We start from the raw sequence: 25,422 nt of genomic DNA on the forward strand, positions 1-25,422 counted from the left end.
AGGTTCTTTTTACTCAAGTCTCTCTTCCGGAGCCCTGTGTGTTCTCTTGCCAGTGTTCCCTAGCCTCATTCTTCCCATCCTCAGTTGTCAGTGAGGGTTTGGGTGATGAGAGCTTCCCCACCCTTGTCATACTTACTGTCACAGACTCCACTGGGTGGGGTGATATCACCACCCTAAGCCCATCGCTGCCTCTCGCCGAGGGGGAGTAGCCTAGATTAGAAGCCCCTCAGCGGTGGGCAGCCTGTGTCCTTGCCAGGGTCTAAGCAGGACTGGGTAAGGCTGGTGAGGACACAGTCTTTGGAGGCAGACCCAGTTTCAAGTCTGGACTCTGCCACTTGCTCTGTGACTCTGAGCAGGCCCCTTCACCTCCTCAGAGCTGTCTCCTCACCCCCCTGCCAAGTGAAGCTGCTGATGGTGACCTCTCAGTTTACTGCGCAGCACACCTTGAAAAGCTGTCAGCACGTGGCTGTGCACACAGTCACTCCTCCATAGATGTCAACTAGAACCTATTTCATTTCCAATCAATGAACGAAAGGTTGCAGTCACAAACCCCAGAAAAGGTCTGTGGTCGTGCAAATTATGCAGATTGCCTAGAGGCACCTGAAACATGATGAAAAAAATCAAGAAGTCCTGGGCCTAAACAAGGCAGCTAGAGTTAAAAATCTCTTTCATGACTGGCAGATTGACCATAGGCCAGCACTGTGTTATTCACATTATCCTATTTGATCCTCATGAACTTTGAAAGTAGGTTTTACTACTACTTCTTTCCCATGAGGGAACAGAGGCCCAGGGAAGTGAAGTAATTCATCCAGGTGCATGCGTTCAGCAAGACATGGAACTAGGACTTAAAATTAGTTTGTCTACATACGAACACCCACATACTGACACTCGTCCACACTTGCCCTGCTCTACTCTGATCCCAGGTTTTGGGAAGTGGTTCTATGAGGCCTGCTTCAGGCCTTAGGCATTGGGGCATTCATTGGGAAGCAGCTTGGGAGCCTCCGAGCCAGAGGTCTGCACGGCCCTGAGGTGGTTGTTATTGGTACAGCAGGCCCGCTTCTGCCCGGTGCCTGAAAGAGAAGGAGGGAGGCAGGGAGTTAGCAATTTGGACTATTCAAACTGCAACTGGGTTCTCAAATGGCTGCCAACATTGGCTGGTTGGAAAAGGGCTGGGAGCTGCTCCGTCTGGTAACTCTGATGCTCTTGCACCCCCAGGTGAGGGACTGTGTCTCCAAAAAGGTCCTGCCTGAGGCAGCCCCCTCCCGGAAGCTGCTGGACAGAGGGGGAGAGGGGGTGCTGAGCTCCCAGCACCAGTGGCAGTTTAACCTGCTGACGCACGTGGAATCCCTTCAGGACGAAGTCACGCACAGGATGGACTCCATCGAGAAGGAGCTGGATGGTAGGGCTCCCTCCTGGGTTCCCCGTCCTTGGCAGGCTCTGTGGGCCAGTAGGAGGAGCTGCTTTCTGAACCCTCTGATTTGGCTCTCCAGGGATAGCTGTGATCTTGCCTCTTTTTCTGTCAGTCCCCTCATCTCCATTCTCCCCTCAAGATGGCCAAGCTTGACTTTCAGTATGGACTGGGCACTTCTAAGAGCTGTGTGATGTTAGGGGTCCTGCCTCACTTTCCCAGTCCCTTCTGCCCAGGAAAGAATGTAGAGGAGCAGCTGGACTCTGCCGGTAGGCAGTGTGTGTTCTGAGCAGATCTTTACTGACCGAGTTCTGTGGGGAACTGATACTTGGATGCTTTGAGCTTTTAGGATGTCTGAGGATTAATCTGAAAACCCCTTTTATTTCAGCCTTTCCTAAAATCTAAAATGAAGCCGTCTCCTCTTTATTAGCAGATATTTTAGAACTTGACTGAGTCATTTATGTTGCCCCCAGATATATCTCCCAGATTTTAAGTGATCAGATGGGTTTGGAAGACTGAAATGTTGATTCCCTAGGGTGTTGTCAGTTTGGTTTTTGAAGACAGACTTCCTTCTTTCTTGTTCTCTTATTTCCTAAGTATTATTATTATTTTTTCATCCTTAGAAAGAAGCCTGATTAAGATATAAATGTTTCGTTTGAGGACTCTGAGGATAGCTAGGCTATTATTACTATAATTGGGGATGAAATAACTCAGAAGAAAAATCCCATGTGTTATGTAAGCAAAGGTCACAGGGTGTGGGTGAGGTCAGGCTAGAGGAGGACAGCTCTCGAGAGGGGAATCAAGAACAGGAAGGCTTCCTGGAGCTCCAGGGACTAAAGTGGAGCCTTTGGAGAGAGCTGTGTTTCTTGCTACAGGAGGGGTGACTGAGGCAGGATGGTAAGAGGTGGCTGACTGGGAAAGGGATGGCCCTGTTGGAGGACAAAGACTAATGTGCCCTCACGCTTCCTGGCCTGCTCCAGAGGCAAACCTGCTGAACTGGGGATGACAGGCCAGTCCAGGGTCCATTGTGAGGGTGTTGCTGAAAGCTAGAGTGTTTTTGTCTCTCTTCACTTCTAAAAGGTTTCCTTGAGCTCCTTAGAACTATAACAGATGCCACGTCTATGGAAAACCTTGCTAGTAGAAAGCTGAAAGGGGATCCAATGATGGACTGAAAATTGTGGAATTGACTCTGGGTCCCTGAGAAGAAGCTCAGGCACCGTAGAAACAAGGCGAAGGTTCTGTTGTTACCAAAGAATCCTGCCCCTAGGGGAGAGGTCAGAGCCTATCTACTTAATCACCGATGTACCCCTTCCGCCCAGCGTGGGCTGCTCCAGCCCTGAGCTCACTGAGTGGACAGTGTGGTCTGGCCAGGATGAGAAGCCTGAACTCCCTTCTCTGGGCTTTCAGAGGGCTCTTTATGTGTCTTACTCATTTGGAGCCATATACTCTGTCTGTATTCTTATATTCCAGGCCCTGAGAGGTACTGGAATTAAGAAAACCAATTTTAAGTTTCAAGATTTTTTCACGTAAACAGACTTTGTATTGTATTTAATTAAGATTCTTCAAAAATCCCATTTTATTTCTACTATCTTCATTTCATCTAAATACCTCAAGATAAACTGAGCTTTTACAGGAATTTGTATATAATATTCCTTTTAAAAAATCTAATAAGCTGTTATATTGACTGGTTATACTTTAACAAATGTTATTGTTTGAGTATTTAACCATTATTTAATAACTTATGTAGTTGTGTGAACAGTCTTTTAAAACTAAAAGATAAAGATATTTAATGACCATGAAAACTGAATATTTTAGCATTTTTTATATATATATATATTTTAATGTTATCTAGATGGTCTCTATCTAGATGGTCTGGGGGAATGTATTCGAAATGAAACTTTATTCTTATAACCTTCTGCCTTGTTTGCAGTCATTATAGCATTGAGCTTCCTTAAAAGAAAAACTTGGGGTTATGGTCCAGCACCTGGTGTGGAGAGAAGGCCGGCTGGCTGGATGCTGGGGTCCAGAGGAGGTGCTATTGGCTCCCACAGTAATGTGTCTGGTCTTCATTTCTGCAGATCTAGAGAGAAGACTTCCCCCTTAGCGGCTCCAAATGCTACTCCTAACCAAGTTCATAGACTATGAGTGGCCTAGACCATGGGTCCCCAACCTCTGGGCCTCAGACTGGTGGTACCTCCTGTCAGATCGGGGCAGCATTAGATTTGAAATAGTGTGCAATAAGTGTAATGTGCTTGAATCATCCTGAAATCTGCCCCCCTCACCACCCCTGTCCATGGAAAAATTGTGTTCCACCAAGCTGGTCCCTGGTGCCAAAAGTTTGGGGACCTCTGGGCTACACTCTTCCGGTCTGCACACTGATCGGTTCTTTCTCCCTGTGTATGCCTACTGGGTCACCAAGGTGTTGGGGGCATCTTAGGTGAGCCTGAACCAGATCTGAGGTAGTTCCAGTGGCTTTAGCAGGGGCCTCTCAGCAATTGTGAGCCTCCCAGGTGGTTCAGTGGTAAAGAACCTGCTTGCCAATATAGGAAGACATAAAAGACACAGGTTCTATCCCTGGGTTGGAAAGATTCCCCTGGAAGAGGGCACGGCAACCCATTCCAATATTCTTGCCTGGAAAATTCCCTGGACAGAGAAGCCTGGTGGACTACAGTCCATGGGGTCTGAAAGAGTCAGATACAACACGAACTGAGTGCACACACACATGCTTAGCAATTGCGATGGCTTCTTTTGTTGCAGAGCATGGGTTCTAGGGTGCTGGGGTTTCAGTAGCTGCAGCACACGGGCTTGGTGTTCCGGCTCACAAGCTCTAGAACGCAGAGTCAGTAGTTGTGGCACCCAGCCTTAGTTGCCCTGTGGCATGTGGGATTTTCCTGCACCAGGGATGGAACTGGTATCCCTTGCATTGCACGGTGAATTCTCAATTGCTGGACCACCAGGGCAGCCCCATCATATTATTTTTAATTACAAACCAAGATAAGTGCTCTAAAGGAGAGCCAGTGATAGCATAGCACCTGTGACTCAGGGACCGGATTCAGATTATAGAGTGGGGTAGGGTTCACTGAGAAATAGCTTGCAGGGGACAAAGGGTTTAGAAAGGTGGGCAGGAAGATGAAGGACTGGTCTGAAGAGGGCAGAGGAGTGTGTGCAAGGCTGCAGACTGCTTGAGGAACAGGCCCTGCATGGTCTTCCTCTTTCTGCACCTCTGGCTTGAGGGTCCAGAAAGTTCTTAGTACAGGTTGGTGCACAGACTAGAAAGACTACAGGCAGGCTGGGGGTGGCTTTTGTTAAAGAATCAGGGTTCCTGGATGACCTTTCCCCAAACGCCAGAGCTTAAGGGAGTGGCTTGGGAAAGAATAAATATCTTTCTATAGAAAAATCATGCTCACAGAAGCAAGACAGCTTTTTAGATATTGAGCTAATAATAATCAAGTTTGTTATTACCTGGTTGTGTTCAGTAGTGTCCAGCTCTTTGTGACCCCATGGACTGTAGCCTACAGGATCCTCTGTCCATGGGATTTCCCACGCAAGCATAGTGGAGTCAGTTGCTATTTCCTCCTCCAGGTGATCTGCCTGACCCAAAGATCAAACCTGTATCTCCTTTGTCTCCTGCACTGGCAGGTGGATTCTTTACCACTGCACCACCTGGGAAACTTATTACCTGGTCATCTTACATTAAATATTTAGGAAATGAAATCAGAGTATTTAGTGCTACTCATGCTAGGAATCAATATGAAACAAATCAATTTATGGAGATAAAAATAGACCTTTTCAAGTCCTGTTAGAGTCACTTTTCTTAACAGAAGGCTAACACACCAGGCTTTCTGATTTTCAATATGGGAAAGCCTTATGAAGGTACTCTTGCCTGGAAAATCCCATGGATGGAGAAGCTTGTAGGCTACAGTCCATGGTAGGCTATAGTCTATGGTGGACTGCAGTCTATGGGGTCGGAAAGAGTTGGACACGACTGAGCGACTTCACTTTCCCTTTCACTGTGAAGGTGGGGCAGTAACACTGAGAAAGGTGGATATTTCAAAGCCTACTAGACTATAGACTAATGCAATAGTCATTAGCTATGTGTGGCTAATTAAAATGGAATAAAATTTAAACCCAGTTTCTCAGTTGCATTTGCCATGTTTTAAACGCTCAGTAGCTACATATGGGTAGTGGCGGTATTAGACAACACAGACATAGCCCATTTCCATCATCACAGAAACTTCTATTAGACAGCACTGCTCTGCAGCATTTAACTTTGTCCCAGGAGTAGTACTTCTCAGAGAGGGTGATGAGTCAGTGTTGCCTGAAATGGTCTCCCCTCCCTGCCACTCCCCCACCCCCGATTAGTGGTCAGATGAGATAAAGTGCTGACATTCTTGCAAATCAAGTGTTGGAAACTCACCAGGTCCTGTCTCTCTTCTGCCCACAGTGTTGGAGAGCTGGCTGGACTACACTGGGGAACTGGAGCCCCCAGAGCCTCTGGCCAGGCTTCCGCAGCTCAAGCATTGCATCAAACAGCTGCTGACGGACCTGGGCAAGGTGCAGCAGATCGCGCTCTGCTGCTCAACATGAAACTGGGCACCCCAGACTAATGGGGGCACAATCCTGGGGCACCTGCAGGAGGAGCTTCACGTATTTAAATAAACCTAGCATGCCGAATGCACGTGACACCGACTGACTTCAGGGATCTGGGCAGGGGTGTGATGGACTTGGACAAAGAGGCCATTTTGGCTGCTGGAAGGGAGGGCACTCTGATCTCGAAGCCTACCAGGAAGGTAGCGGATAGACTCTTGGGATTCCCTTCTTCTGTGCACATTGTTGAATGGAGAGTGAGTCTTTTTGCACAAACTTCACTTGAAATCGTGCCACTGATGATAAATGGAATGAGAGCCAAAAAAATGTAGTCGGAAACAGTTGTAAATTCAACTTGCAGCTTATTTAATTGACTTCTCTGTCAGGTTGGGGCATATGCCAAGCCTTCTGGGTTTCTGCCTGGCATGAATTTAGGCAGCAGGCATCATTTTCATTTTTCCAACTTCGTGGGAATATCGTGACTTCACCCTTGTGTGGAGGTTGGGAAGGAGTGGAGGCCTGGGCCGGCCTGCCTTCTCCCTATAACTCTTCACTTTCTCACCACCTCTCTTGCATGACTTCATGGTACCGGGGTTCACCTCAGAATTGGCTGGGTTGTGTCTTTCATTGCAGAACCCATACAGCCTGTGGAAGAAGTAGAATCTCACTGTCATAAGAATCTAGGAGGAATCCCAAACGGAAGCAGACAGGGTCTGGAACCCGAAGGACAGCATTTTCTACCCACTTCTTAATATTGACAGCTTATCAGTTCTATTTAATGTCCCCAAAATGGTTCTCCCAAATTTGAACTCTTTCACTGTAAAGATTTGCTACAAAGATGTGGTTTGGGGGATGACCTTATTTTATATTGTTGTAGAGAAACCAGATTCTACATCTGCCGCTTTTCTCCTTCCCTGAAGGGTATATGTTCAGTAGTCAGCATTTTCAGAATTGTTTTTAATATACTTTAACACTTTAAATTTCCTGTTTGTATTATTTTGTGAGATCAAGGTGATTATGCTGCTTAAGGTCCAGGTACAATTTGTACCTTTGGAGACAATATTTGTTATTCTCGCAGGTTACGGTTCCACGTGTAATTGTTTTGTTTTTTCCTTACTAGGTAAAGTTAAAGAAACTGTTCCATGCTTTGAGGAATGACCCATTTTACCATTTAGTTTTCCTATTACTAAAGGCAAAAATCAAAGCACAGCTGTCCATTAACACTCATGAGTTAATTCTGGGTTTATGGATCTATAATGTTATATGCTGCAAATCTTTACTATGTAAACGTGAAGTAGCCAATATCTCAATAGCAATGACAGGATCTCCGGTGACCTCGGGGATGGTTAGGCTTTACGGCACAGGTAATTGTGGTCACAAGGGCCTCTGTACCAAGATCTGTTTCAGGGAATGCTTTGTCTAGTGATTTAATTCCCCATTTGATATAAAATGAATATAGGGCAAGTTGACCTGCTGGAGCTTATCTATCAGAGAGAATACATGTGGCTACAACATCTGTAATAAAGCTGACACAATTCCTCTATGAGGTTGCTTCCCATTGCTAATGTTAGTACTTTTGGTATGGGAAGAAACGCTCAAGGAGTGTGCATGGCATCTGTCTGTATTTTATGTGATTTATCAGATGGCCACATTTTAAGAACTGTGTGATGCTTGTCCGCAAAGGGAAGAAACAGGATGATTTTCTGTAGCCACAACTGTGAGGTACAGTAACTTGTATTAATATTATTAAATTACTGATTTTTCTTTCCCGAAAACACATTTGACCATCACTTCTGGGGAAGCTGTAACAGTGGTCAAATCTCTCGTCTTTTTCAAGATGGAAGAAGAAACTGAGTTACCCTAACTTTACCAAGTGGTCATTATTGGGTTTATTTTATGCTTTTTGTAAAGGAAATAATCCCTTTTCATTGATTGTGACTTTTGTCCTTTGGGAAGCAGGGATGACTCCGAAGTTCTGATGACTTCAGTGTGCTTCCCTAATTTAAAGCCATGTTGAGGGGCTCCATCCCCAATTCCTTGGTCAAGTTGAATTAACCCCAAGCTGGAGCACTGGAAACTGTTCTTTGCAAATATTACTGTTACCATTTAGAAATATGTACACTACCTAAGTTTTCTTTTGAGAGAAACTATCCACCTATCAAAAAGAAAAATTGCCTTGATAAAAACAGTTCTGGTTTGACTAATCATTTTGTTTCTTTAAGTGATGAGTGTATGCAAGGTGGACCCTTGATGAGCCAACATTGCACTGTGGATACATATCTATGTTTACGCGCTGTTAGAACAGAAGGCGCTGTATATAGAAATGTTGCTTTGAAGCAATATTTGCAAAACATGCAAACTTCTGTATCTGTATTTGGAAAAATAAAACAGGTTTTTGTTGCTACGTTTTAGTCATTTGTTATCTACTCAATCTTTAATGTGCATTAATTTTCCATAAACATTACCTTTTAAAGCAAGTCTGCTTTTACATTCTAAATAGATTTATCTTTGGCAGGGTAGATAGCCACACATGCATGCTCAGTCATGTCCGACTCTTTGTGACCCTGTGGACTGTAGTCCACCAGGCTCCACTGTCTATGGGATTCTCCATGCAAAAATACTGGAGTGGGCTGCCATTTCCTCCTCCAAGAGATCTTCCCAACCCAAGGATCGAACCTGGATCTCCTGCATTGGCATGTGGATTCTTTACTACTGAGACACCTGGGAAGCCCTGTAGGGAGCAGATGCAGGCTTAAATCCAAAATCCCAAGGAAGTATACAACATACTTTTGCATTCATTAAAGTGTCTAGTATTCAAAAGTAAAATGCCCCAACACCACCCTCTAGCGCAGTTTGACTCATGCTTTGTGGTGTGAGCTGCAGGACTGTTACCTTTTTGCTTGTTGAAAGCAGTGCAGGGAAGACAGGTCTGGCCTTTCTTATATTAAAAGATGGCACCCATGACAATTAGGACCCTTCTGAAGGCCAAGCCAAACGACCTTGGACCCCAATCAGCTCCTTCCTGGGTGTGCAGAAGACTCAAGAAATGGAGTTATACTGCAGAGCTTCCCTATTATTTGCCAAATCTCTTCTCTTCCTAAACAATTATGCTTATTTTAGAAAGTTATGAGTAGTTCCAACAATGTAAATAATCCATCAGTTCACACCAAATCTGTCCCTTAAATCTTTCAAGAGACCTAAAATTTGTAAGAAAGGGGTCTGGAGGCTTAAACCAGAGTTCACAAGAACTAGCCTCTCTCGGTAAGCACCTGCAGTGAACTTCCTAAAACAGCCCTGTAACTTGGGCCTTTGGGGAAGACTGCGCCGACAAGGTAGGCTGATGGAGCAAGTAGAGGGCAGTATTGCTGTAGCAGCAGCAGCCAGTTAAACCAGCACTTAGTACAGCCACCAATCTGCCTGCACGACCCACAACCACATACAATAGTACCACTGTCCTCTATCCGCTTAGGTAGGAAAACAAGCTCAAATTCTAGCCAATGAGAGACACGGGCGAATATGGAACCAGGCTGCTGGAGTCCTCATTGCATAGGCTCCAAACCAAACAAAGGAAACCCATGTGGGGCGCTGGGGAACGCGCAGGAAAAAAATCCCCAGATGTGGCGACCCATAGCCAACACATAATGATCCCACAAAAGCCAACGAAGGCCAAGTGAGTAAGAAACAAAGGCTTTATTCTCATGGGCCCCCAACTTGGTTTCACAACTAGCCAGCGAGAGTGGAAATAGGTTCGGGAAACTAAACACGGGAAAGGACGAACGGAAAGGACACACGAGATTGCAAGAACCGCCAAAGCTCATTTTATCATTATCGCGTATTGGGGAGCCAGGCTCACGATCCCGGACCCGATCATGGCTCCAGTCCAGAGAGTGCCTGACTCGGGTCGCCCGCAGCTCCGCCGTTCAGCCGGTGATGCGCACGTCGGTGCGGCGGCGAAGCCGCCGGGCCCGCGCCGCCTCGGGCAGGATGGCGAGCAGCTGCTCCTGCACTAGCATCTCCACGATCTGCTCCTTTGTGCGGATGTCGGGCCGCAGCCACTGGCGGGAGAGCTCCCGAAGCTGTCGGAACGCCTCCCGTGGGCCTGCAGCGTCCTGGTAGCGGAACTGCCGGAATCGCTGGCGGAAAGTCTCTGGGCCGGGCCGGGAGCCGCCTGGACCTGGAGGGGAGCGCGGAGAGGCTTCCGCAAGCGGCGCAGGGCCCTGGGGTGCGGGTCCGACAGGCAGGTCTAGGGAAGCGGAGGCCGCCGCAGGAGGCATAACATTCGCTTCGGGGACCGCGGCGCTGGAATTGGAGGAGTCGGGGATAGATAGTGGGGCTTCAGGAGTCGAGGAGGAGCCCGCAGGGTCACGCTCCGGGCATGAGCTCGGGCCAGCTCCTTCTTCTTTCCCCGAGGGCGGCGCGGGGATTCCGGCTGGAGCCAAGCTTGGCTCTGTGGCTGCCATGACTCTGGCTCGTGCGTCGCTCTTTGTCCAGCCGTTGTTGGCTCAGCTCTGCGTCTGCAAGGGGGCGGGGCAAAAGAGACTTTTCCCTACAGGGCGGAGCGCGCGACCCGGAGAGAGGTGGGCGGAGGGCGCGCCCAGCTTGCCAGGGCCTACGAAGCGCCTGGGGCGGCCGGAAGTGGGCGTGCCCGCTGTCTCCTCTATGATGAGCTCGGCGCACGAGAGTCCGGAAGCCGGATCTGGGCTCCCGGAAGCGGCGCCTCCTGGCGTTTCCACGTCGGGTCTGGAGGTGGCGGCGCCTGAGGGGCTACAGACCAATCTTAGCTCACCATGGCCCTCTCCGGATGGTGGCGCCTCCGAGCACCTGTTCGAAGAGAAGTCGGAGGAGGAGGAGTCAGAGGAGGAGTCGGAGTCGGAGGGGGAGAAGTCAGAGGAGGAGGAGCCGGAGGAAGAGCCGGAGGAGGGGTCGGAGGAGGAGCAGGTGCCGAAGCCACCGCCCAAGCCGGAGGAGGAGCCAAATATCGTCTTGGCCCGCCTTGATCGCCTCAGCTTGCAGGTGACCTGTGTCCTCCCCTGCAAGCGCGCCTCTGTACTTGGCCCTGATTAGGATGGTGGCGAGCCGAGGACTTGCGTGGGCTGGCGTCCGGCGGGTGGCAGGACAACGGGACGGTGGTCAGGCACTGGGGGAGGGCCCAACTCGGGACAGTTCTCTGGTTCATTCGAAAGAGAAGGGTAATACACTCACCTGGTTGCGGGTGGATGACGTGTGCAAGGTCCTCTACACATGTAGTAATAAAACTTGGCCGTCTTACGGCGCAGAGTAAACGCCCAAGAACTCTTTGTTATTATTATTATTATGCCTGTCTTCTGAAACCAAGAGACAGGTGACTTTGTGGGTTCTGCTTTTAACTTTAGGATTACTAATGCATAGGCTCATATAGTGACCTCTAGCCGCGTGTTTACGAGCCCTTGAAATATGGCAAGTCGGAATTGGGATCTGCTGACCTGTGAAATACACACAGGACTTAGTATGAAAAGAAAGTAATGTAAAATATCTCAATAATTTTTTATATTGGTTACACGTTGGATTGATAATACTTTGCACATATTGGGTCAAATAAAATATATTGCTAAAATTCATGTCTGTCATTTTACTTTCAAATTGTGGTTGCCAGAAAAATTTGCATTCCATACATGGTTTTCTTTATATATGAGTTGAACAGTAAAAGCATGCTACCCTGTGGGAGTCAGGATGCCTTGGTGAAATCTCTGCAGGGTTTATTTGCCAGAGTTGTTGAGAGGATTAAATAGTAAAGACTTTGGGAAAAAGTGACAGTGTTAGTCACTCAGTGGTGTCCAGCTCTTTGCGACCCAATGGACTGTAGCCTGCCAGGCTCCTCTGTCCATGGAGTTTTCCAGGCAAGAATACTGAAGTGGGGTGCCATTCCCTTCCCTGGGAGATCTTCCAGACCCAGGGACCGAACCTGGGTCTCCTGCATTGCAGGCAGATTCTTTCCTGTCTGAGCCACAGGGAAAGAAAAGTCTTTTTAAATGATTGTCTTCATTAAGTAAATTGCTGTCTCTGAGCTCTAGCTTCATTATCTGTAAAATGTGGATGTACTAGAACTTACTTCATTAGGAAGGAGAATTCAATGAGATGATGTAGATAAAAGCATGTAGCTCTGACAGCACTTAGGTAAGTGATAGTGTATTCTGTTTGACAGCTGGCTCTCAAATATGTTTTGTATGCCCATTTTAGGGCTTCCCTGGTGGCTCAGAGGTCAAATAATTTGCCTGCAATGCGGGAGATCCGTTGGTTGGGTTAGGGTTCAATCCCTGGATTGGGAAGATCCCCTGGAGGAGGGCTTGGCAACCCACTCCAGTATTCTTGTCTGGAGAATCCCCATGGACAGAGGAGCCTGGTGGGCTATATATAGTCCATGAGGTTGCAAAGAGTTGGACATGACTGAGCGACTAGGCAAACACAAGCAAACTCACAAGCCCATTTAAAGGCTTCCCAAATGGCTCAGTGGTAAAGAATCCACCTTCCAGTGCATGAGACACAGGAGATCAGCATTTGATCCCTGAAGAGGGAAGATTCCCTGGAGAAGGAAATGGCAACTTACTCCAATATTCTTGCCTGGAAAATTCCAGGGACAGAAGAAATTGGTGGGCTACAGTTCATGGGGTCACAGGAGTCAGACACGACTGCATGCACACAATCATGCCCATTTTACAGACAGAGAAACAAAGACAGAGGTCCTTTATGAAAGGTTTTATATAACCCTTGTAGCTCCCTTGATTTCTGCGCAGAAGGAGTTGGCCTCTTTGACAACCATCAACATGCCAGTGGCCCTGGAATTAAAACTTGCCTACCCTGTAGGATGTGCTCTTGCAGTTGAATTAAAGTAGATCCTCACGAAACAGTGTTCACAGCCTGAAAACCTTGAAATTTGTCTTCACAATGGATCTTTAATGTTTTAGCAGGAGCTGGTCTCCTTCCTTTAGACAAGGTACTTTTTCCCAGTCAACCTTAGTCCTCCTCTCCCTCTTGTTCTTTGAAGTAGGCTGTAGTTTCATGTTACATCAACATTCAGAATAGTTCATTTACTACTGCTCTCAGGTTTCCTAAAAGCTTTCCTAAAAGCTGATATTTTTCTGTCTTTTCAGCAGTGGGAAAAACAGGGGCCTAGGGTTTGTTATACCTACCAGCTTCAAACCTCTACTTCCTCTGCCATGACCCTTGGTGGCTGGGTTTGCTGCCCTGAGTGAACCAATAGTCCTGTTTCCTGTGTGGTAACAGGCAGTCGGTATCCAAGGCTAAGAAGCCTGTTGTGAGGATGAGAGGTCCTGGGAAGCCTTCACTGGGAAGGGGACCTTTAAACCTAGACTCAAGAAGAAAAAGGGTGGAATTAGGGGTGTTCCAGGCAGATGGCCCTGTGTGGACTATGGCATAGAGTGAATGGGAGCAAAGCTTTGTGGAAACTAGGCTGAGGTGGGGTCTTGGGAAGTGATAACTGAGGTTGGAAGATCAATGAGAGGTTGAATCCTAAAGAACCTGGAATTCCATGTTGAAAAATTGAATCCTTGTCCTCTTGCAGAAGGGAACAAACTTGTGGTACTAGGAATTCCAAATGTTAGAGTTCTAGCCCATTTCTTTCATCCCTCTTGGAACTACAGATTATTAGAGATGGAAGGAGAGATCTCAGAGATCTACTAGAATTGTGGAACCTTAGAGATTAAATCCAGAAATAAGATTCAGTTATTCTAAACTTTTAATGGATCAATGAGCCCCCCAAATCTATTTTTTAAAAAGTTATAATATCTCTTCTAGAAGAGGGATGTACTTATATACTTCTGCATACAATTTCGGGTAATTTCAGGTTTCTCTGAACCCATCCAGAGGACTGAGGTTATGTTTAAAATGTATATTTACATGTATTCTCTTCTCTTAAATTTTGCAGGTCAAGAAGTCAAGATACCACGAAGCAAAGGATTGGTTCAAAATCAAAAACCTAGTAAGTGTTTCTCAGAGGACAGAATTCTTTTGACTTCCTAGTCCAATGCTCTTATCATATTAGGCATTTTTATTAGCATTGAATGGTTGGAAAGCATCACCGACTCAATGGACAGGAACTTGAGCAAACTCCGGGAGACAGTGACAGAGAGGCCTAGTGTGCTGCAGTCCAGGGGGTCACAAAGAGTTGGACATGACTTAGTGACTGAAGAACAATTAGCATTAGGTTGGGAGCACATGGAAATGGATCATAAATCATTCATTTTGTATCACTTAGCTTCCAACACAAGGCCTGACTCCCAGCTGACACTCAGTAAACGTTGACTAAAGGACAAGCAGTGGATTGCAGACCATCTTTGTGAAGAGAGAGCTCCAATGTGATTTCCTGCCTCTTTTAGAGACTGGTGTCTTTTGATGGCACACTGTTGGCGCTTTTGGAACAGAAGCCTGGATAGTTTTTTTTTTTTTTTAAGCATTTTATTTGGAAATAATCATAGATTCATGGAAAATTGCAAAAAGAGTTTAGACTTCACCCAGTTTTCCCCAATGGTAACATCTTGTATAACCATAGTACAATATAGTGTGTAAATTTGATATTGATATAATCATTATTCGGTGTTTACCAGTTTTATATGCACTCATTTGTATATGTGTGTAGGCCTGTGCAGTTTTGTCATATGTGTAAATTCATGTAACTATTCCACCGTCAATATCTAGAAATGTTTGATCACCACAAAGATCCCTCATGCTCATATGCTTTATGATCACTCTAATTCCTCTCCCATACCCCGTATTCCCAACCATAGGTAACACTAACCTATTCTTCATCTCTTTAATTGTTTTCATTTCAAAATGTTATATAAATGGAATCATGTAGTATGTAACTTTTGGGGACTGGGTTTTTTTTTTTTTTAACTCAAAATAATTCTCTGGAGACTCATCCAGGTTGTTGTGGATGAGGATCATCTAGGATGATGTTGACGTTTTGATTTCTAATCGTTTGATAGTGTATAAAATTACAGTTGATTTTCGTGTAGTAACTTGTGTTCTTCATTAAACCAGGAAACTCACTGGGGTTTCTTCAAGTTTTTACCACCCTCACCCCCAAAGTCCACTAGGCATTGTTTGCTTTTCAGAGTCTCAAGTTAGTTGCTGTTTGTATTTTGGCTGTTTGTATCTCTGGCTTAGTAGGGAACTTGAACCCAAAATCTCCCAGCTCAAATTGCAAACCTGGTCTCAGAAGTTAATGAAGCTCAGGTTCTTTATGTCTCAGTGCAGAAGGAATTCAACAAGAGGCAAAGTGATAGGCAAAAAGTAACTTTATTAATAATATCGGACACTTGTGATACAAGCGGCCAGGTAAGAGGGTGCTGCCCCAAGAATTAGGTGAGCTACATTTTTATAGGGCTTCCTTGGTGGCTCAGTGGTAAAGAATCCACTTGCCAATGCAGGACACATGGGTTAAATATCATTACTGGGAAAATTCCCTGGAGAAGGAAATGGCAACCCACTCCAGTATTCTTGCTTGGGAAATCCCATGGACAGAGGATCCTGGTGGGCTACAGTCCACGGGGTCTCAAAAGAGTCAGACATGACTTAGCGGCTAAACAACAACATTTTTATAATCAAAGGAAAAATAAGGAGGGGGAGAAGGCCACCTTCTTCCTTTGAAAACATGTTGAAGGAAAATGGGGTTCAAAAAGATGGTCCCAGGCCTTGGGTGAATTTCTGGAATGGGCCACCTCCTTGAAACAGAATTGGAGATCTTTAGAACTTATTTATAATCTTTGCTATTATTACTTCTTGTGCCTCATAGGCAATGCTTCTGCATTCCTTTGTTCCTTTAAGATCATTAAGTACTGAGACCTGTTCATAGATAAGCCTTAGATCACAAAATGTCTTGGGCTAAAAATGGCTTCTCTTATGTCAGGAAAGCTGTGCCTGAAAAAAAAAAAAAAGAAAGCTGTGCCTGGTTCTCTTTATCTGGAGACCCCCTGCCTTATATCTACTTGCATACCCAGAAGTGGAATTTCTGGATTGTATGATATTTCTACATTTAATTTTTTTGAGGAACCACCTCGTGTTTTTCACAGCAGCTCCACCATTTTACATCCGTACCAACAATGTGCATGAATTCCAGTTTTTCCGCATCCTTGCCAACACTTGTTATTTTGTAAGTGTGAGATGTTAAATAGAAATCTTTAAGATAAGTTACCATTGGGACTTCCCTGGTGGTGCAGTGGATAAAGAATCTGCCTGCTAATGCAGGCGACACAGGTTTGATCCCTGCCTTAGAACAGCTGAGCCTGTGAGCCACAACTACTGAGTCCGTGCTCTAGATAGAGCCTGTGAGCTGTAACTGCTGAAACCCATGCACCTAGAGCCTCTGCTCTGCAAAAGGAAAAAGCCTCACAATTAGAGAGTAGCCCCCACTCTCTGCAAATAGAGAAAGCCTGTGTCAGCAATGAAGACCCAGCACAGCCCAAAAAATAAATAATAAATAAAAGTAATGTGTACATGTCAAAAATAAAATAAATACATTTATATATAAAAAAAGATAAGTTATCGTGGACAAGAAATTCAGATTTTCAACAAAATTTAGATTTAGTAATTATATTTCACTTACATTACACCTCATACTACATACGTTATTCCAGGGGCCCAGCTTGCTCATTGTGAAGAAAAAACAGGTTCAGCTAATGTGGTTTGAATAAAAAGCTCCTAGGTTGTTCTGTGTGTCTGTGCATATTTAGTTTTTTATTATGAAGTCCAAGAGGCTTACTCTGGTCTCCTACCGACTATTAACTTCTTTTTGCTAACCTTTTTTTTTTTATCATCTATGTTTGATCTTGGGATACAGCGATCTATTTTATCTTTTGATGTTTTGCTGAACTGGAGAAGATAACTGACTTAGACCCTAGGTATGTAATTATGTTGGTAATTAACTCTTGTTTTTAGGGATTCTCATTCTTGATGAACCAGTGTAAATTCAGAAGCCTACATACTTCCTAATCTTTTTGCCTCTTTCTCCTTTCACTGATCTGTATTCAATTGCAACCCTCCTAGTTCCCAGTTTTAATGAAACTGTTTTCACTGTGGTGCCCCGCCAGTCGGAGAAGGCACTGGCAACCCACTCTAGTACTCTTGCCTGGAAAATCCCATGGACGGAGGAGCCTGGTAGGCTGCATGCAGTCCATAGGGTCGCTAAGAGTCAGACACGGCTGAACGACTTCACTTTCACTTTTCACTTTCATGCATTGGAGAAGGAAATGGCAACCCACTCCAGTGTTCTTGCCTGGAGAATCCCAGGGACGGAGGAGCCTGCTGGGCTGCCATCTATGGAGTCTCACAGAGTCAGACACAACTGAAGTGACTTAGCAGCAGCAGCAGCAACTCTGCCAGTAGCTCTGTGTTCCTTATACTTCACTGACTGTATTACTTTAAATACTGAGTCATTCATTTGAATAGATTTTATATATATATATATATACACACACATATATATAGTACAAAATTCAGAAGTCAAAAAAGGGTAATGATTATATTTCACTTTCCTTCATCCTTTCTTATCCCATTTTAGTTTTTATTGTTAGTTCCCTTTATATATGATTTTATTTATTTCTTTTCTGAACTTATTTTGACTGTGCTGGGCCTTCATTGCTGCTCAGGCTTTTCTCTAGTTGTGGTGAGCAGGGGCAACTGTAGTTTCGGTGTGTGGGCTTCTCACCGCGGTGGCTTCTCTTGTTGCCAAGCGTGGGCTCTAGGGCACTTGGGCTTCAGTATTTGTGGTTCCCAGACTCTAGAGTGCTGGCCCAGTAGTTGTGGCGCATGGGCTTAGTTGCTCTGCAGCATGTGGGAACTTCCCAGGACGGGGATTGAACCCGTGTCTCCTGCATTGGCAGGCAGATTCTTTACCACTGAACTGACATGGAAGCCCTATATTAATGTCTTTCAATATGCTTAGACATCTGTTTCTTGGTTTATCGGGTGTAAAAGGTAACCAGATTTACAGCTATAAAAGTTGAAGAAACCCATGTACTCAGCCCTCCTACTTTCTCACCCTCTGTATATCTGTACCTTTTGGCTGTATTATTCCTTGGTTCCCTTTTAATTACTCATTTCCAGCTCCTTCCCTTGCTTTTTGCAATCTTATCCTCTGTATTCAGTAAGGCTTATTTCCTTTTTGATGTTTCTGAAATGACCTTCACTTGTAAGGTGTTTTTTTAAAAAAAATACTTTATTCCTAAGCTCTGTCAGAGCCATTTCCTCCAGTTGCTTCATCATCTCTTCTTTGAACTATTGCGTCTTTGCTTTGATCTCTTGCTTTAAAATTCATTAAGCCCGTTGGGTCCTTTGTTGTTCATGATTATCATCTGTTTCATGTTAATTTTTTTCTGGTGAGTGCCTTTCATTTAACATTTGTTTTTCTTGTTCCCTGCCTCCATCTCCAGTTTTTCTGTAATATATTTATATAGGTCTGATGCTGTTTGTTTATTTATTTTATTTTTTTACTGTAACTCCCCTTTAAATGAAGTGAGTTCTTCCTGGTCAAGATCTTTGTTGGAGTTGTGCATGGAAAAGGGACTAGAGTAGAATTACAGGCTGGCAGGAAGTCTTTTAAAAAGTCATTAATGAAGCTCCTTAGGACATGAGTTTTGTGTGAGTGAATTGGTTTAGTTTTTTCCTCATGCTGGCAGATGGAGCTTGACAGCTGCAGGGTTGCAAAACTGGCATGTCTGTGTCTGTGTGTTTCCCTGGTCAGCCCACATACCCTGCTTCTCCTTGGTGCCAGTGGTATCAGGGAAGCTCTCAGAGCCAGCCCTTTCATCACAGCCCCAGTGTTCAAGAGAAGGTGGTGTTGGTTTTGCCTTCAAGATGCAGGACCTCTGGAGCACTCTAAACTCTGCCAGCTCTCTCTCCCTGAGACCTCAGTCCCAGGCCTCCTCTATTGACTCGAACTCTCTGTGTCTTCTTGGTACTTGCCATTTCTTCATTAACAAGATGAGTTCCCACTCTGAACACCTTTGCCAGAGGACTTTTTCTGCCACTAGATTGCTCGGCCCAGAATGCTGGCGAGTGAATGCTGGCTTAAAACTCAACATTCAGAAAACTAAGATCACAGCATCCGGTCCCATCACTTCATGGGAAATAGATGGGGAAACAATGGAAACAGTGAGAGACTTTATTTTCTTGGGCTCCAAAATCACTGCAGATGGTGACTGCAGCCATAAAATTAAAAGACGCTTGCTTCTTGGAAGAAAAGCTATGACCAACCTAGACAGCACACTAAAAAGCAGAGACAGTACCTTGCCAACAAAGGTCCGTCTAGTCAGTTATGGTTTTTCCAGTAGTCATGTATGGATGTGAAAGTTGGACTATAAAGAAAGCTGAGCACCAAAGAATTGATGCTTTTGAACTGTGGTGTTGGAGAAGACTCTTGAGAGTCCCTTGGACTATAAGGAGATTCAACCAGTTGATCCTAAAGGGAGTCAGTCCTGAACATTCATTGGAAGGACTGATGCTGAAGTTGAAACTCCAATACTTTGGCCACCTGATGCGAAGAACTGACTCATTCAAAGGACCCTGATGCTGGGAAAGATTGAAGGTGGGAGGGGAAGGGGACAACATAGGATGAGATGGTTGGATGGCATCACCAACTTGATAGACATGAGTTTGAGTAAGCTCCGGGAGTTGGAGATGAACAGGGAAGCCTGGTGTGATGCAATCCATGGGATAGCAAAGAGTTGGACGTGACTGAGTGACTGAACTGAACTGAACTGAATGCCTTTAGGAGCAGCCCTCAACCAATGGGACAGCTCTGAGGTGTAGGGAAGCAAAATTTTCCACCCCAAAATGTGTCTTTTTGGCATTAAGATTAATTTGATTATTTTTAAGAAACAGAAACCTCAGGAGCCTTTCTTTTTACCCCTCCCCCGCCAGCTGCCTAGGGAATTTAGATAAAGGACCTGGAATAGAGCTTCTACCAGAGATACCTGCAAAGAATATGAACTGAGTGTGGTGGAGGAACCTCGAAGGACCTTAGCAATCAGAGTCTATTGCATGTTCGCTCCATTGTTACTGAGTCCAAACTCGCTTTGCTCACCACATGAGAGGCCAGTGAATCCCAGAGATGAGGTGTTGAGGCAAGGAATTCGACTTTATTTGGAAAGCTGACTGACAGAGAAGATGACAGATTCATGCCTCAAAATAACCATATTTTGGGGGGCCTGGATGTCAGGTTCTTTTATGGATCAGAGATGGGGGTAGGTGAGGAAACAAAGTAAAAGATCATTTAATTCTTGCGAATATCTATCTCCTAGCCTGGTAAGCCTCAGGCGGGGGGTTGTGTTAGTTTCTTTTCCTTACAGTCATTCACAGGTGGGCAGGGTCAGATCTCCCTGTGAACTGAACAAAGGCACTTTAGTGTAAGAGTCATGCAGAGGTGGCAGGGTTCTCTGAGGCAAGCCATTATGTGTGATTATAACAAAATGGGCAAAAACAAGAATTAAAGTAAAAATTTACCCTCCCTGGTTACACCATTGTGTCTGCAAGGCTGGCAAACATGTGTTTATCAAATATTTGTTTTTTTCTATCTCCATATGAAATTGTCTTTCTGTTCCTTTCAAGTCCCAAGTCACAACCTCCAACATCTTCTTTTAAAAAATTTATTATTATTATTTTATTTGTCTGCAGTGGATCTTAGTTGTGGCATGTAGGATCTTTCAGTAGCGGCATGCAGACACTTACTTGTGGCATGTGGGATCTAGTTTCCTGACCAGGGATCAAACTCTGGTCCCTTGCATTTGGAGTGTGGTATCTTAGCCACTGGACCAGCAGGGAAGTCCCCCTGACATCCTCTTTTGTTTTTAACTAAAGAAGCTGAAATTTAAGGTGAGGATTTTGGCCATTTTGGCAAATTACTCAGTTTTCCTGGGTTTCTTCCAAGTATACATGTTATTAAACTTTTGTGTAATTTTCTCCTGTTAATCTGTCTCATATCAGTTTAATTTTTAGACGAGCCAGAAGAACCTAGAAAGGCAAGGGAAATTTCTTCCTCCTTGAGAGAGGCATGCTCTGTGCAGTCTTGCTAAGATCCCCAGCACACTGGAGCACTAGATACCAAGAGTGACATGTTCATTAATATTGATGTTTAGTTGCTCAGTTGTGTCTGGCTCTTTGTGACCCCATGGACTGCAGCATGCCAGGCTTCTCTGTCCTTCACCATCTCCTGGAGTTTGCTTAAACTCATGTCCATTAAATAGGTGATACCATCTAACCATCTCTTCCTCTGTCGTCCCCTTCTCCTCCTACCTTCAATCAACCCAGCCAATGAGTTGGCTCTTTGCATCAGGGGGCCAAAGTATTGGAGCTTCAGCTTCAGCATCAGTCCTTCCAATGAATATTCAGGGTTCATTTTCTTTAGGATTGACCAGTTTGATCTCTTTGCTGTCCAAGGGACTCTCAAGAGTCTTCTCCAGCACCACAGTTAGAAGAATTGCCACAGTCAATTCTTTGGCACTCAGCCTCTGTCAGAAATGGCTTTTAAAGTATGAAGAAGATAGGATGATTTTTCTCCTTAGTCATGCTAACATAAATTATATTTATGGACTCTCTATTGACCATCCTTGCATTCCTGAAATAATGTTATTTTTGGAATGTGCTGTTCAATTCCATTTATTCAATTTATTTAAGATTTTAAAAACATTATTCATAAATGAGATGAATCTCTAGCTTTCTCTTTTTATGCTACCTTTATCAGGCCTCAGTGTCAGTTTCTCCTTCCCTATTATCAATAAATAGAATTTGATAGTTTTCCTTCTTTTTATGCTCTGGAGCAGTTTAAGAAACATCTGGTGGACACAGTGAGGGAAGGAGAGGATGGGACAAGTTGAGAGAGTAACATTGAAACATACACATGACCATGGGTAAAATCCAGAGCCAGTGGGAATTTGCTGTATGCTGCATAGAGCTCAAACCTGGTGCTCTGTGACAACCTAGAGGGGTGGGATGGGCTGAGAGGTGGGGAGGGAGGCTCAAGAGAGAGTGGACTTTTGAGAGTCCCCTGGACTACAAGGAGATCAAACCAGTCAGTCCTAAAGGAAATCAGTTCTGAATATTCTTTGGAAGGATTGATGCTGAAGCTGAAGCTCCAATACTTTGGCCACCTGATGCAAAGGGCTGACACATTGGAAGAGATCCTGATGCTTGAAAAGATTGAGGGCAAAAGGAGAAGAGGGCAGCAGAGGATGAAATGGCTGGGTAGCATCACCTATTCACTGGACATAGTTTGAGCAAACTCCAGGAGATAGTGAAGGATAGGGAAGCCTAGTGTGCTGCAGTCCGTGGGGTCCCAAAGAGTGGGAGATGACTTAACGACTGAACAGTAACAATGTCATGTTTGATATAGTAGAAAAAAGTATTTTAGAACTTAAATACTGTACTTTTGGAAGGACCTCAGAGTCATTGAATTCCAGTCACCAAGTTCCTTTTGTTAAAAAAAAAAAAAAGTTATTTATTTGGCTGCACTGGGTCTCAGTTGCAGGATGCAGAATCTTTAGCTGGGGCAAGCGGGATCTAGGTTCCCCAGCCAGGGATTGAACTCAGGCCCCTTGCATTAGGAGTGCAGAGTCTTAACCCCTGGACCACCAGGGAAGTCTCCTATCCAGTTCCTTTTAACACTTGGCACCCCATTTAGTTGAGGACTTCCAATTTGCTGAGTGTTCCTGATTTGCCGATTTACATCCCAGAAGCCTCCTACTTTCTCTGAGCTGGCCGTGACTCTGCAGTCATTTAGCTACTTGGAGCCTCAACCTCACATAGGGAGTGGGTACAAAGCCCCTCACCTTGGAATAGTTGTGAGGATTAACTGAAGTAATGCATCTGAGTGCTCACTAAATGTTAAGAGTCCCAGATTCCAGTTACTTTCTGTTACCCTGTCTTCCTTCCAGAATCTTCAAATGTGACATAAGGAGGTTCTGAGAATAGATTCGTTAGAACAAGGCTTCCAGCCACTGTGGTCGGGTATGAGGAATGGAGAGGAGCTCTTACCTTGCCACTGAGGGAAACTTTGTTTTCTAGTATAACTGGATTCTTGGAAGAGATTTGTGGTCCTACTCTTGAAAGGCAAAGGGATTGCTGTGCCGTTTGCCAATTCAGGAACCATGAATAGATATATGGTGCCCATTCCTGGCAGATCCTGAGGAAGAAATTGGTGAGGAGTGTCAAGGGCCCTGGGAGGAAGAGTGGCAGACTGAACAGATAGGTATTTTGAAGAAGGGAGATGCAGGTATAGGAGGTGGCCTTGGATAAACAAGGCCACTCTGTACCTGTTGGAGTCGCAAAGGAGAGAGTTTCACATTAGGCTTCAGAAAGACTGAATTCTCACCCCTGCCCTGCAGCCTACTCTGCTCTTGGCGTTGGCTGCACTTGGAGCCCCTGAGAACTGCTCTGAACTCACCCTTTGTGCTATTAGGAGATTCAGAGAGAATAGTGCCCAGCTTCAGGGTAGGGTAATAGATTAAATTTATGGACACTGGAGCCAAATTTCCTGGGTTCAAATCTCTATCACTGGGACTTCTGAGCTTCTAATGCAGGGGGTATGGGATCTTATCCTTGGTTGGGGAACTAGGTTTCCACATGCCATGCTGGGCTGCCGAATGAATAAATAAATAGATGCAATTTAAAAAAGAAAACAAATTGTTTAAAAACAAAGCAATCCCCCCAATCCCTATCACCTGTTAGTCATGTGACTAATAATAATATTAGGCAGGTTACTTGATTTGCTGTGCCTCTTTTCTCTTCTGTAAAGGGTAATGATAACATTAGTACCTACTGCACTGATTTATTGTTGAGGCTTCAATAAGTCAATACATGTAACAGGCTTAGAATAGTGCCTGATAATGGCCAATTGTATTCAATCAATATTAATTTTATTTAAAAACTTTATTATTATTTTTTTGGCCACACTGTTCAGCTTGTGGGATCTTAGTTCCCAGGCCAGGGATCAAACATGTGCCCACAGTGAAAGTGCAGAGTCCTAACCTCTGGATCACCAGGGAGTTCCCAATAAATATTAAATTTTATTGATAAAGATTTCCTCCCATATTTCCTTTAGCTATATGATTTTTTAAAAAAATTATTTAGTTACTGGAACTTCCCTTGTGGTCAGTGGCTAAGAATCCATGCTCCCAATGCAAGGGGTCTAGATTCAATCCCTGGTCAGGGAACTAGATCCCACATGCTGCAACTAAGACCCAGAGCAGAAAAATAAATATTTTTAAAATGTATTATAGTTACGGACAAAGTGCCTCATCATTGCACTCCCTTTCTCCTCACTGGCAATCACTTTCCAGAAACCAATGTGTCTCTTTCCTATATGTTAAAATTTTATTAAAAAAAAATTTTATTACAAATGTGTGCATCCATAAGCAACTGCAGTGTGCGGCACATTTTTCAAAGTGGTGTCATACATGGCAGCTCATTTCACCTTTTTCCCTCTCAGAATTATGTGTTTTACCCACAATCACACACACACACTAGTGCCATGTCCAGTCTTGTGACTTTATTGAATGTAGTTTTCTTATCTGTCCCTAACATGGCTTTTACAGCTTGTTGTTATGAACCAGGAGCCAGTCAAGGTTCACGTTTTGCACTTGCTTGGAGTATTATTAATCTAGAACATTCCTCATACTTTATTTTTTTCCTCATGATATTGACTTTTTGAGGAAACTGGGTGAGTTGATGTGGAGATTGTGTTATAATGTAGGTTTGTCTCTTTGATGTTGAACTTGCTTCCCTGTTAGAGGATGACTCCCTTAATCCTCAGTTCACACTGGGATGGTGAGATTTGTTCTCAGCAACAATTCCAAATTCCAGAGAAAAGACAGGGTGGCCTCTCTTGGATTAGGTGTTAAATGAGTTTTCTTTTTGAAGGCTGTACCACAGTTTAGTGACTTAGAACAACACACATTTATTTTTAATTTTTTGGCTGAAGGGAATGGCAACCCCCTCCAGTATTCTCACATGGAGAATCCCATGGGCAGAGGAGCCTGGCGGGATACAGTCCATGGGGTCACAAAGAATCAGACACAACTGAGTGAACAACACTTTCTGGGTGCACTGCGCAGCACGTGGGATCTTAGTTCCCTGACCAGGGATCGAACCGGTGGCCCCTGCAGTGGAAGCATGGCGTCTTAACCACTGAACCACCAGGGAAGTACCCACAGCACACATTTATTATCTGCTGGAGGCTAGAAGTCTGGCACGTATTAAAATCCAGATGTTAGCAGGTCTGTGTTCCTTTCTCGAGGATGGAGGAAGGAATTCATTTCCTTGACTTCCTGTCTTCTAGAGACCACCCACATTCCTTGCCTCAGGGCCCCTCCCTCTGTCTTCAGAGCCAGCAGTGTTGCATCTCCTTCAGATCCGTCTGAGTTCAGCATGCAGGTTCCCCA

At 44.7% G+C, this 25,422-nt stretch overlaps 4 protein-coding genes across 7 annotated transcripts in view; 3 read left to right on the forward strand and 1 right to left on the reverse strand.

Annotated features, from left to right (window-relative positions):
- The window catches only part of PHF20 (PHD finger protein 20), a 134,692-nt gene extending 126,293 nt beyond the window's left edge, over window positions 1-8,399 (forward strand). For all 3 annotated transcript variants that reach the window (XM_065921917.1, XM_065921918.1, XM_065921919.1), the window contains 2 exons: window positions 1,216-1,399; window positions 5,853-8,399. In XM_065921917.1, the coding sequence (XP_065777989.1) occupies window positions 1,216-1,399; window positions 5,853-5,995 (327 nt within the window). In that variant the 3' untranslated portion in view covers window positions 5,996-8,399. The remainder of the gene's footprint in view (window positions 1-1,215; window positions 1,400-5,852) is intronic.
- A 1,267-nt stretch (window positions 8,400-9,666) lies between these two features.
- SCAND1 (SCAN domain containing 1) lies at window positions 9,667-10,658 on the reverse strand. Its single transcript, XM_065921920.1, has one exon. It carries the CDS (start codon window positions 10,453-10,455, stop codon window positions 9,916-9,918), a length of 540 nt encoding a protein of 179 aa, XP_065777992.1. The 5' UTR covers window positions 10,456-10,658; the 3' UTR covers window positions 9,667-9,915.
- On the forward strand, window positions 10,633-14,764 carry LOC136159554 (uncharacterized). Of its 2 annotated transcripts, XM_065921922.1 has the most exons (3): window positions 10,633-11,008; window positions 13,917-13,970; window positions 14,247-14,764. In XM_065921922.1, the coding sequence occupies exons 1-3, from the start codon at window positions 10,655-10,657 to the stop codon at window positions 14,274-14,276; spliced, it is 438 nt and encodes a 145-aa protein (XP_065777994.1). In that variant the 5' UTR covers window positions 10,633-10,654; the 3' UTR covers window positions 14,277-14,764. The 2 variants fall into 2 exon arrangements, with proteins under 2 accessions (XP_065777994.1, XP_065777993.1); XM_065921921.1 differs by having other exon boundaries at window positions 13,917-14,764.
- A 7,126-nt stretch (window positions 14,765-21,890) lies between these two features.
- CNBD2 (cyclic nucleotide binding domain containing 2) overlaps window positions 21,891-25,422 on the forward strand; it is a 48,798-nt gene continuing 45,266 nt past the window's right edge. Inside the window, exons 1-2 of the mRNA XM_065919183.1 lie at window positions 21,891-21,923; window positions 23,139-23,180. Of these exons, the coding sequence (XP_065775255.1) occupies window positions 21,891-21,923; window positions 23,139-23,180 (75 nt within the window). The remainder of the gene's footprint in view (window positions 21,924-23,138; window positions 23,181-25,422) is intronic.

Source organism: Muntiacus reevesi, chromosome 2 (assembly GCF_963930625.1).
Source record: "Muntiacus reevesi chromosome 2, mMunRee1.1, whole genome shotgun sequence".
NCBI lineage: Eukaryota > Metazoa > Chordata > Mammalia > Artiodactyla > Cervidae > Muntiacus > Muntiacus reevesi.